The sequence below is a fragment of the Venturia canescens genome, chromosome 5, assembly GCF_019457755.1.
Source record: "Venturia canescens isolate UGA chromosome 5, ASM1945775v1, whole genome shotgun sequence".
In the NCBI taxonomy this organism is placed as follows: Eukaryota; Metazoa; Arthropoda; class Insecta; order Hymenoptera; family Ichneumonidae; genus Venturia; species Venturia canescens.
Genome location: NC_057425.1, coordinates 11,285,660 through 11,298,148, shown reverse-complemented (window position 1 = coordinate 11,298,148; position 12,489 = coordinate 11,285,660). Strand labels below are relative to the sequence as shown.

The 12,489-nt window shown below is 37.8% G+C and overlaps 3 protein-coding genes across 8 annotated transcripts; 2 read left to right on the top strand and 1 right to left on the bottom strand.

Annotated features, from left to right (window-relative positions):
* Nucleotides 1-323: 323 nt before the first annotated feature.
* Nucleotides 324-3,945, top strand: DNaseII (deoxyribonuclease II). 3 transcript variants are annotated; one of them, XM_043419101.1, is made up of 6 exons: nt 324-730; nt 1,708-1,739; nt 1,810-1,987; nt 2,377-2,890; nt 3,301-3,542; nt 3,622-3,945. In XM_043419101.1, the coding sequence occupies exons 1-6, from the start codon at nt 659-661 to the stop codon at nt 3,778-3,780; spliced, it is 1,197 nt and encodes a 398-aa protein (XP_043275036.1). In that variant the 5' UTR covers nt 324-658; the 3' UTR covers nt 3,781-3,945. The 3 variants fall into 3 exon arrangements, with proteins under 3 accessions (XP_043275036.1, XP_043275037.1, XP_043275035.1); XM_043419102.1 differs by lacking the exon at nt 324-730 and adding an exon at nt 1,236-1,531; XM_043419100.1 differs by lacking the exon at nt 324-730 and having other exon boundaries at nt 1,236-1,739.
* A 288-nt stretch (nt 3,946-4,233) lies between these two features.
* LOC122410707 (gastrula zinc finger protein XlCGF57.1-like) lies at nt 4,234-6,741 on the top strand. 2 transcript variants are annotated; one of them, XM_043419083.1, is made up of 3 exons: nt 4,234-4,671; nt 5,045-5,320; nt 5,529-6,741. In XM_043419083.1, exons 1-3 carry the CDS (start codon nt 4,516-4,518, stop codon nt 6,621-6,623), a joined length of 1,527 nt encoding a protein of 508 aa, XP_043275018.1. In that variant the 5' UTR covers nt 4,234-4,515; the 3' UTR covers nt 6,624-6,741. The 2 variants fall into 2 exon arrangements, with proteins under 2 accessions (XP_043275018.1, XP_043275019.1); XM_043419084.1 differs by lacking the exon at nt 4,234-4,671 and adding an exon at nt 4,740-4,866.
* Nucleotides 6,742-7,064: 323 nt separating this feature from the next.
* LOC122410695 (uncharacterized) lies at nt 7,065-12,216 on the bottom strand. 3 transcript variants are annotated; one of them, XM_043419056.1, is made up of 5 exons: nt 12,083-12,216; nt 11,956-12,001; nt 11,186-11,231; nt 10,891-11,056; nt 7,065-9,844 (listed from the first exon to the last, which is right to left on the bottom strand). In XM_043419056.1, the coding sequence occupies exons 4-5, from the start codon at nt 11,035-11,037 to the stop codon at nt 7,289-7,291; spliced, it is 2,703 nt and encodes a 900-aa protein (XP_043274991.1). In that variant the 5' UTR covers nt 11,038-11,056; nt 11,186-11,231; nt 11,956-12,001; nt 12,083-12,216; the 3' UTR covers nt 7,065-7,288. The 3 variants fall into 3 exon arrangements, with proteins under 3 accessions (XP_043274991.1, XP_043274990.1, XP_043274989.1); XM_043419055.1 differs by having other exon boundaries at nt 11,956-12,216; XM_043419054.1 differs by lacking the exons at nt 11,956-12,001; nt 12,083-12,216 and having other exon boundaries at nt 11,186-11,427.
* Between the last annotated feature and the right edge of the window lie 273 nt (nt 12,217-12,489).

The window sequence follows — 12,489 nt, the reverse complement described above, 5'->3', positions numbered from 1 at the left end:
GCACAACGACGACTGATCAGAGCGGTCAATTCGATCAATAAATTTCATAATTAATTATTAAAATCATTACGAATCAAAACAGTTGTTATTGTAAAGGGGTAAGGGTGATGGGGGCGGGTGGTGGTGCAAGTCAAAGCGAGTGGGTTTGTATGCATGCAGGACGACCACCGACACCGACCGCTGATCCAGTGCGCGTGCGTGATGCAACTACTGTGGCAGGGGTTCGAGGTATCGAAAGCGTTGCCACGGCGCAGATAGTCCGCGCACCTTTCTTATCGTTCCCAGCACGTGGCGCCACGAACGAGGCAAAGAAGTATTACTAAAGTGTGAAGTGTAAGGCAAAAGAAAGCCAACAGAATTAATTGAACCAGATCAATCTAAAGATTGATTCAAATTGAGAAGTTTTCACATTTGTACTGATGAATCATTTCGTGAAACAATCCGATGGAAGTAATTCGATCACAATCAGCCCGAGATAGACAAAGCGACGTGAATAATAAAGGCTCTGCGATACCGGAATGTTTTTGAGTTAAAAATCTTCAAATAATAATTTATTGTTCCTGCGGATATTCTGCAATCGAAATTTTTCTAAACATATTTTAGATAAAGTTGAATTTCTGAAATTCTACAAATCGCGGAAAACAGGTTGATTAAAAAAATGTTTCTGTCTGTTTTCCAAACATTATATCACCTTTTTGTTATTCGAAGTCAGGCAGCGATGCAGCAGCAGGTATCTAAGAATAAAACTTTATTTGAACATCGCGAAAAAAACCTCAGTTTATTCCCAATGTCAACCAATGCAGGACATACGGCCGTTTTACTTCACGTGTACAGTTCTAAAATATCCTTGAATATTACATTATTTTTACATTTTATTTTTGTTTTAAACGTTAGTAATTTCCGGTGCAAATTGAAAAATTTAATTCTACTTCAGTTTTTCATTTTTTCTAAAAACATTAAAAAACTTCTTTAGCATTTCATTTTTTCTAAAAACATTAAAAAACTTATTCTCGAACTCGGATTGTAACGATCGTTCCGATGAGTAAATGATAGTAACAAAAGTCATCCTTCGAGATATTTTACCCGCATATTCAAGTTTGTTACGCAGATAGTGTACTATATACACGACTAACGAATAGAAATGTGAAAAAATAGACGTGACAGAAAAGCGTTTACCAAGGATACAGATTCGACGCATCGTTTCGTTGTGCTCCGCGGAAAGTGTAACTAGCACGTACTGTACACCGAAGAATGAGACTGTATTGCCTCAGATGACGCACTGCCCTCTGATGCTCGTTTTTCTCGTGGTTTCCTTGCACATATTTACCAATGAGAAACTGATCCATTGTTGTCAGTCCTATTGTGAGTCCGCGTGGAGGTAGTTTTGTTTTTCTGACCTTCGACGGGTTCGAACCGTGACTACTTTTTTCATTAGTCATTTTTTTGACACCCGGCAATTAGTAAAAATTTCGGAACCTCGAATTTCGAACAAGCTCGAAAAACGAAGATCATTGTACAAAAAGTTTCATAAGTACGTTGAAAAAAATGCAAATGAGAATTGTGTTTGTGAAATATTGGTTTTGTAATATTTAAGGCTATAATTAATATATTTATAAAATGTCTCGACTTCGAATCAGCGTGTTCGTACTCTTGATTAGCAATTTAGCAATAATTACAGCTGCTAAAACTACGAAAGATGTTTTGCAGTGTCGAGACGAGGACAACGAGCCAGTCGATTGGTGAGTTATTCCGTGTATAATATTCATAATAAAGTGAAAAGAAAAATGTAATTTTTTTTGCTTTTCCAAGGTTCGTTATGTACAAAATTCCTAAAATCCGTGAATCGAGTCTCCCCGACGTGAGGGAGGGAATTTCTTATCTGTACATAACGGACAAAACAGTTGGAACCGGATGGAAATTATCGACAAAGGATGTTACTTCGAAGAATTCTATTCCTGCGAGAACTTTGGCTCCGCTTTACAATGACGTGAGTAAAATACCTTGAACAATAATTATTCGGTTAGTTGTTGTCAATTTAATTATCGCCGAATTTCCAAAGAGCAGATTATTTTTATATACAAAATTATCACCAATTCATTGCTATGAATTGAACAAAATACGAAAAAAGTATTTTTTTTATCAGTGGCGCCCCCCCCCCCCTCCCCCGCCGTTCGCTCGAAACGCGTTTTAAAAAGCTATATACGTTAACGATCCGAAAGAAAATTCGACCTCATAGTAAAGTTGTTTTTTTTTTTTTTTTTATTAAAGTTTCCCATACAAAAATGGTGATATTAAAAAATAAGTGTAAAGAGCAAAATATACCGTAATTTTGACAAAATTTCTTAGAGAAAAGTGAAAATTTTTGTTTGAATGCAGAAACTTTCGTCGAAACTATTATGGGTGATGTACAACGACCAGCCTCCAGATGGACGCGCGAACGCGAACTACGGTCATGCGAAGGGTGTCGTAATGACGAATGGGGAAAGTGGTTTTTGGTTGATCCACAGCGTTCCAGGTTTTCCGTTAATACCGAATAGTGGGGAGTCTCGACGCCGTCGAATTACGCTGAACGATACGACCGAGGCGGAAGATAAAGTTCCGGAGGGTGAATACGGCTATCCCGATACCGGTCGAACAAACGGACAGAGTTTTATGTGCATATCCGTTAACTCCGATCAGATTGATGTTATCTCACAACAATTGATGTACAATCAGATTATCGTTTATCGTAAAAATTTGCCGGAATCTACTGCGAACGGATATCCCTCTTTCGTCGATGCTTCGAATCAAGTCAGAATACGCGATCCTCCGTACAATAAAAAAGCTGTGATACGATCGACACTCGGTTTGGAATTTACGTCGTTTGCTAAAAGCGACAAATGGCAACGCGGTAAGAATATTTTTCTCGAATCGTTACGCGACCCCCATCATTTTGAGGTTATTTTCTTCCCGGCTAAAACCTTTTTTTTCAACTCAATATTACCGTTCACTTCAAATTTCAGTGGGATATGGAATAATTTTCTGCTCGCGATTCCCGCATCGTTTGCTCAATCAGAAATTTCTCTATTTTGGAAAAAAAATGTCCGAATCTCGGTCATGTCGAGAGTTATAACCTCACAAAATTTCTTCCTTTCGATCATTTTTCCATTATTCTTTGTCCTCCCACTCGCTTGAACTTTCGCTTTGAATAAGAAAAGTTTTTGTTCTGAAATAATGGGCTGTAACTGTTGATTGTAATAACGGCTGAATCCGAGCCGAACAATGTTTTTGACAGAATGTATTCTTCCAATACGTACGCAGAGTTGTATGACGATTTCGTGGGTCCACAATTGAATTCTGATTTACTGGTCGAATCGTGGCAAAATGGGCGAGGGAAATTGCCGTCCGAATGCAATGGCTCTCGAGTACTCAATATCGAATCGATCAATCTTAGAGAAGCAAATGTCGTGTTCACAAGCACTCACGATCACTCGAAATGGGCAGTATCCATGACTAATGGAAAGCATGGAAATTGGGTCTGCGTTGGAGACATCAACAGAGCAGTGAATAGCAAACAATGGATTTTATCTGTGAACTCAATTTTTAAACAAAAGGTTATGTTGACGTTTCTTACAATTGCAGGAAACTCAATTCAGTAGAGGCGGAGGAACTGTTTGTCTGAAATCTCCGGATCTATGGAAATATTACAGAAACGTCGTGAACGACATGGAACCTTGTCCGAAGAAAAATGTCGGAATATTTGGAAAACTCAAACATTGGTTCAGTTCTAAATTTGGATAATCCAGTTGAAATGGTGCGAATCTTCTTCGTGTATATAAATGTGAAGTTGCAATATTTATGTGATTTGAATATCAAACATATCCAGTCTTTGTGCATCTGCGATATTATTGTTTATGATATTGTTGTATATTGCTATGAATAAAATGTGTGACTATTTGACAAGAATGTACCACGAATTCTCAACACTCGTAAACGGTATGCGTACAAATTAAAAAAAGGGATTCCCAAATGTCCTAGTTTTATTTTGTTTTAATTTTTTTAATTAACAATTTCCGACAAGCGTCGATTCGGATGTAACAATCACTGACAAGTCCCCGACAAACAATTCAAACAAAGAAGTCGTGAATCCAAAATTAATTGGTTAATATTAGGGAGGGGCGGGGAGGGGGGACGTCGTACCACACCACTTGAGCATTAGTGGCGCTCCGATCGCATTTACTACATTCGCAATTGGCAATCGTGGATCGTGGGGCTGGAGGTGGCTCGACACACACAATAGTTATTATTTACGATTTTGTGAACGGTTATCGAAATTCACAATATTTTGATCGAGAGATAAGAAAAGTGATACAGTTTAGTGGGACGATTCTTTGCAGAAATCATTGGCAAGAAAAAATTAGTCGTTCTACGTAAATACAAAGCAGCGTAGCAGTGAACTCTTTCAAACGACTCCTGTGTTTTCTAAGAAGTGAAATAATAGCGAATGTTTTGCAATTTTTTTAAGAAATTGGTACGATGAATGAAAAAATTCAATTAAATAAATTGGGTGTAATATGTCGTATTTGCCTGAGAGGAGATGGGCTAATGACTTCGTTATTCACGAAGGATGATGAGGACGACGATAATCAACCGATTTTAGCTACTAGGATAACCTCAATCGCATCAGTCGAGGTGGGTACGCTCATAATAGTATTAACTCTCAACTGTTAAGGATACGTTTGACGTTCAGCTGATAAAAGATGAATACAGTATGAATTTAAAAGGCGGGAAACGCTGCTTATTGTTGTAATCGATTTATCAAATCCAGAAATTGGAATAAAAATCTTGAAATAAACCTAAAAGACACATTTCTTTCATATGCCAAGTGTAAGATTTTCTATTTGTTCCATTTCACTAATAATTAATCAACGAAAGCAAAAAATGAAGCATAGTCTGTGAAAGTTTAAAACTATCGAAAAAAGTGACAGAAGTTCTAACCTAAATCATTGATTTAGATTTAGTTGTTTTTTTGAGAAAACTGGAGTTGAGCAAAAATGTTTCATAGGTAGCCCAGGACGATGGTCTGCCAGCTTCGATTTGTCAATCTTGTCGTGACCAAGTTGACAAATTCAATGACTTTCGACTCCTCATTGAAATTTCGGATAAAGCTCTGAGATCATACTTGGATGGAGTACAGGACTCTCAGAAAAATTGTGAGAAGTCTCAGAATATCAACGATTCGAAGTCCAAAAAATTTAAAGAGCAAGATGAATCATTGGAGGACCCTCAAGAATTGTATGCGGTCGATACAATCTATGTACCTTCCAAAAGTGGAACTGAGGTAATTTTTCTTACTTTTGGAAATTAAATGAAATTCCTAATCTATAAGAATTGATAAAAATAAATGTTTTGTCTGACAAAATACAACAGTGAAATTTTAACTAAAAATTTTTACCTTAAAAATTGTTATGAGTAATGATACTCCCATTAAGACTATTCTGGAAAATTATTAGTATTTTTCCAATAAGATTATAATGACCTTTTACTAGGTTTGGCGAATATGCAGTATAGAAGGCGATGAGGAAGAGAACGAATTGACCCAAGCGGAAACCCAACCAGCAATTCAAGCTTCGAATAAAGTACTAAAAAAAAACACATCCCAAAAAGTCACGCTGATACAAGGCAAGCAACCTCTGTTTTTCACAACAATAAACAGCGAGGACAATGAAAGAGTGACAAACGAGTCTGAACAAATAACGTGCATATCAATAATGGAGGAAGAAAATTATGAGGAGTTTGACCCTTTGACTTTGTCGTTGAACAAATACAGTTGCGAATTGTGTCTGAAATCGTTCAAAACTCTCCGAACACTTAAAAGTCACGTGAAGGATCATTTTCTTGGTGGTAAAGAGAAAATCCAGATCTGTGAGATGGAAAAGAAAAATATGAGGTCATTGAGGAGTTTGAAAAATTCTTGTGGCAAATCTGACAGCACAAAGACGAAGGAATGTTTTAAGAAAAGAGGCGAGATCGATCCTGTAACATGTAAAACGTGTAAGCGGGTTTTTGAGTCAGAGGAAAAACTGCTCTGTGCAAGAATTCAAAACAGAAAAACGACCAATACGGGTCACGATAATAAATCGTGTAAAGAATGCGGAAACGAGATAACCGACAGCTCGAATTTGAATCACGACCAAGCTCTTCACGAGGATTCATCTTTAACGTGTGCAACCTGCAACAAACATTTCCGTAACGCTCAATCCTACAAAATGCACTTAAAGAGACACACCCTGGGCTGTCGGTTTACTTGTGTTGAATGTGGTAAATGTTATTATTCCAATTCCGAGTTGGCAAGACACATGCAATTGCACACAGGAATGCGAGAATATCCGTGTTCCTTATGCCAAATGTCATTCTTCTCAAAACCTGAATTAAACAGACACACGAAGTATCACAATGGCGAAAAAAAATTTCAGTGCAAAATATGCTTGAAAAGTTATTACGAGTCTGGACATTTGAAAGTACACCAAAGGGTTCACACTGGAGAAAAACCTTTCCCTTGTACCGTTTGCAGTAAAGCTTTCATCACGAAATCGAAATTAATAAGGCATTTCAAAGTTCACGAGAGAAATCATGCAACGTGAAAAAACGTTCGGTTTTTTTTTGTTAAAAATGTAAAGAGAAAATTTCATATTATATACGGCGAGTTTGTATGTCATGTATGAAATGTATTTATGTAAATAAATTATTTTCGAAATCTTAGCGTTTCAATTCTTCTCCATAGTAGTTAATCGATATTAATAGGTTTCACAAAATTCCACCCTTGGGAAGCATTTTTTTCGGGTTTTGAAGTACTACTTATTAGTCAAAACAAGTAAAGTATTATAAACTACTAATTGCCAAGCTTTTGAATAGACTTTTTAGACCTTGTGTTGGAGAATTTTATGAATTCTGAAACTTAAGATGTTTTTCAGTTGCAAAAGTGGATGGTCCGTCGAATATTATAAATCTTATAAATACTGTTGTGTAGTACAGTTAGAGGAAAAAGGCTATTCAACGACAAAGCTCAAGTAAAAAAATATCTGTATTTCGTTTAAATCAACACTCGTACAATACTCGTAAGTATTTAAAGCTCAAATGATACAGTGGAACTGTATTGAAAATGAAATTAACGATCTTATAAATACTTGTAACTCTTGAAAGCTTAATTAGAAACGAGAATGTTTTTGGGCGAGAAAGTTCGAGTAAAAAAAATTAGTACTTAATATCTGATCAGTCTATTGATTTCCTTTGATCAATAAAAGACAGTTTATTCCCATGGAATAGCCAACCGTGCAACGTAACGAGTGTCAGCATACAGTGGCGAGAGAATGATCGCCGGTGCGAGAACATCGTCAGCCAAGATGAAACCTTTGTCAGGTGTTTCCTTCAATTGGCGAATGTGCGCTGTATTAAAGCGTTTCTCGGCGTCATCCATGAATTGAATGAAAACGCCGTTCATGGTTGTTCCCTCAACATCAATAAAGCTGACGATGCTTATGATTTCTCCCAAATCATTATTTTTCGTGTACAGCATTGTCGGATATTCGCATTTAGCATTTTCGTCGAACGAGTCGTTAATGTCTGGTGAGTAGCCTTTGCAACTGTATTTGATTCCTTTAATAAGGGCTTGATTGTATAGTGTGAACTTGCTGGCATTTTTTATTCCAAGATCTTTAAGCAGTTTGTTTTGCCAAGCGAGTGGGTTGCGCTTACTTTGTTTCGCGGATCCAATGCCATGAAAATAGCGATAATCACCTTTACGTAAATAAAATTCGGGTGAACCTTCTTTTCCGCTGTTTAGAGTAGTCAAAGCCTGCGACTTTATCGTGTCCGAGACCGTACTATTGTTGTAGATATTTTCAACAAACGTACGAAGAAAATATCCCCGGCAAAGTTGTAACGCATTGGCTTTTCGACTGCTCACCAATTTGATTGACTCTTGATTGCAGTATTTGAAGGGATAACTGCTGTGAACCCACAGAGGGCCCCAGTTTTCGACGGTGTCAGCCAAGTGATTGAGAAGATGAATCTTTTGAGACATTTTAGCAACCCCAAAAGTGGATTGAAATCCATATATGAATTTTTGAATAAGCTCTCGTGCAGTCTTTAGTTCGTCGAGAGTCAGCATGTTTCCACTGATCAAGTGTGCGGCGTCTGACAAAGTGACCAAAAGGTCGTGATCGGTTCGTCTTACAACTGAAAGCATGGACGGTACGCTGTAATAAAGCAGCCAGTGCTTCCAATCGGTTGCGTCCCACGATTTGTAGCTTTCTATCAGTTTCTGCTCGCGTCCGATGCTATCGGTAGGACACAAATTAACTTCATTAATTTTTTTCAACGATTTTCGATCGCCACGGTACCAGCGACTCGTCGTTGGGCTTGAAATAAACATCTGTACGAGCTCCTTGGCGGCTCCCATGAATATAACGTCCGAACTGTCGACGACAGTGCCGGACACCAAGTCGAAGCCTGGTATTCGCGTTGCAATTGAATCGCCCTTCGCTCCCATAACCGGTTCACCTGACGATGCTGCATCCGCCATGTGTTGCCGGAGTTCCTTATCTGAGCGATATTTTTGTTTTTCTTCGACCGGATACACTCTCTCATTGTTCAACTGTTTGCCATCTACGTAACACGAAGGACAACCGAACGGCTCGTTGGGCTTATGCATATTTAGAAGGTCCGGACGGAGCTCTGCTCCGACTAAGCAAATTAGCGGAATAAATTTACTCGTCATAACGTTCGAATCGTCGGGCTTCCAGGTAATACCCGATGAATGAAGTAGCCACAGATCATCAAAAATTGGAACTAAGTATGTTTCAAGCTTTACAGGCGTCTCGCTGACCCATATTCCTGCTAAAACTACGTGTCTCTTACGCAGTTCTGGCGGAAGCTCATTCAACGTTAAGAGTACTGGCCACGCCTTCGACGATGAGCGAGCTATTCGGCAGGAATCGATATGAATCGTGAAAGAGTAATTCCATTTAAAACTGAGAAAATTTCCAGGTTCGGAGTGACGTTTGTATTCGATCCCGTCGTAAATGTCCTCGATTCCATCGTCGCGATTTTTTTTCCTATTGAAACGGTACTGGAGCTGTTCTTGTATACCCGGGATAGCCAAAATCGTCTGCAACTGCGATTTTATATTTGCTGTGACGAAGAAAGGATTTGTTTGCTCAGGTTCGATCGGTCCACAGGTACCACAGCAGGTGGGATTCGCTATCGGAACCGTGGAGAAGTCAATGACGGTTTGACATTTGCGGCAATATGTATGGCATTTGATCGGAGGATCGTCTTTTCTTCCAATTGCTTCTATAAAATTTGTCTCTGTTGTTGGCAATTGCGCATCCGTCGAGATAAAATTCCACAATTTCAAAACACTTAATGTTGGTGCTAGGGATATGCCGTGTCCCACTGTCCATGCCAAAACACTGGTGAAAATGTCAGCTGCCGTCGTTCCGGGTTTGAAACTGAGGATCTCGTTCATGTCGGCATTATCGTCAGTCTCACTGATTTCTTCGTCCTCATCGTCCGATGACGACGACAATGATTCCGTGTTATGGTGATCTTTTTTGATGTCATCGTTATCGTCATCGTTATCGTTATCCCTATTGTCGTCGTCGCTGTCACTATCGCCGCGATGAGCGTTATCATCGTCATCGTGTTTTGCATTCTTTTCATTATTGTTTCCTCCGTTTTGGCATTCGTCATCGGTATCGTTAACTTCAGGATTTTGGTTCGGAATATTCTCGTCACTGCTGTTCAGATGCAGCAAATCAAACTTTGGCTCCATCTTTGGTCGTTTCACCATGTTCCCGTTGTCCTGTTTGAAATTGAAAGATTCTTTATATATTGCATGAATTCAATATTTTTGACTGTAGCTCAAAACTTTGGCTGTGAACAACAAATGTGATGTTACAAATCAGTTCAGAAACACCGAAATTAAACACAATTTTTCTATCAGCATCATATTTTTTTTGGATGTCGCGGCAGAAAAGTTTTGCAATCAAGTCTACTGTCTTTTGTATTAGAAAAGAAGAACGGTCAAAATGTTTCTATTTTCATTGAATCACGTGTTCAAACCTCAATACTCTGGTTCTTTTTCTTGTTTCTTATCAACTAAAAAATTTTTTGATTTCCATTTATTTTTCGATTGTTTAAAACTGATTAAAAAATCTTCAATTTTAACTCAATCCCTATAACGACACAACTGTTCAATACTTCATGAAATTTGTTTAGTCTTATACCCCCTGGGATACTGTCTGAATAAATTGATAAATCATTAAAACAATTTTCTGAGATTGCATCATGTACTATAGAATACAGGCTTTAAAAGTGGAATCAATTTCAAGCAAATTTAGAGATATAGAAACTTCATGTATAGTCGAAATAAATGTATCCACGTATTCAAGAGTTTCATTCGAATCAGTTTCAATGCTTTCATGGAATTATATAGGTAGAGGAAAGGGAGCTTATTTTCAAACATAAAATAAACAAAATAACAAGCATAATCCCATCCCGAAATAACTGCACTGTGTATAATCTTTGGTGCAGAAAAATCAGTAATATCTGTACAACGATTAGACAGCCCTTCCGACTTTTATATAAAAAAATACTCAGGACGATGTCTGCAATAATATATTTTAGAACAATTAGCAACAGAAGCGATTACCGTTTCTTAAATATTCACCCAAACGATGATTATATTGAAGAAAAAATGTATACAGGTAAAATCGCAATTAACAGAAATGCTACACAGATATGACACTTTATGTTAATTGCCAAAAATTGTTGGACTTCAAAACTATTTCTCAGTAAACTTATATCAGAATTTTCTTGAGAAAGTAATTTAATTATTTTCATTTTTACCGTATCTTCCATCACTTTGTGGACCAACTTAGGGCTCGGCAACTTGCCTTGGCACGACAGGTTGTCATTAGTGAATTTATTCATTTTTTTTTTATGAGCGGGTTGTGATGATTGCTTCTGAATTCGCCTATTTTTTGCAGCTTCCATGTTGGGAATCCACTTTTTGCTTCAAGGATGAATAAAGATATGGTAAATGAAACAAAAAATAATTTCGTGTTTACGCCATTTAAAACAGCCGCGTCCAAGAGTCAAAATATAGTTATAGGTTTCGTGAGGATCCACAATCCATACTTACCAGATAGACGCAATAAGCCAGAATATTGACTTTGTAATGGCAGCTTCTTGAGAACAAAGAAAAAACGAATGAATTCGTGACAACTATTAGTTTCGTAAGAAAAACGAAATAACTGATTTATTGATTGTATCCGAATATTTTTGGTGAAATCGATTCATTAATCTTTGCATTCGCAGTTTACGTGCTGATTGCGCTACATGTGATTACTTCACTTCAACAGGTTATGAAAATTTTAACCGTTGGTTGATTTGAACGTGTTGCCGCTATACAGAAAGTACGATTTGAGCGACAAAAGTTTCTCACGGGGTAACATTTTCTACAAATTTCTTCCTTTTCTATGAATTTCGATCAATCGATATATCTACCGGTAGAATAGATTTCGCCAAAAAAATCTTATTATCTGCGGATGATAACGACAAAATATTTACGAATCGAGCTCAAAAGTTATTTTCGAACATGAGAATTTTGCACTACATTCCAAAAATCGAGATTTACTGGAAGATTTTTTGTCTGAACGTTTCGAACGGTCGCAAATTCGTCCGTTTTAATTTCCAGCCGCGATTAAATCTGACTGTTCTCATACAACGAAAAACTGCAAAGACTCCCCCGTGAGTGAATTTGGTCTACGCTTCGTGTTGTAACAGGAAAAAAGCTGTACGTAACCACGTTTTTCATATTCGTCCCGTCAAGGATCGTGAAATATTCGCCGAATTATAGACGATAACTGATTATATTTCGTATTCAAGCATTTCAGCAACAAGTCCACTTACTTTTTGTTAATGGAAGGGTTGAGTCGGTGTAATATTGAAGATCGCACTACAATGAGAAGTCGTTAGATCACTGATACTCGCTTTTTCATACTTGAGATCACGCTTATTTTCGCCGAATAAGAATTACCGTTGACTATTCACAAATGATTGTCGCGACGTGCCTGTACATGGTCGAATGGCAAACCGGCAAATGTTTAGGCGGGATGTGCACAGTGCACAGCAAAACAACAATAAAGACGAAAATACGTGATTGGTTACTTTCGAAATAAAGCGATACACTGTGGTGACCAATCACAAAAAAGCTCAAACCGCATACAAACAAAAACGACCTTACAGTTCATCTTTTGTAAAAGCTGTTGGTAAAGTTCGTGAAAATCACAATTGCAATACGTAAAGAAGTGACGTGCGAAATCACATGTACCGGAATAGGTAGATTGTAAAACTCTGGGTTTTTGGTGTAACAAAGGTTTTACAAAAACATACAGGTCAACACAAACATCGGGTAGCGAGGGAAAGCTTGAGCGTTCGTAAATC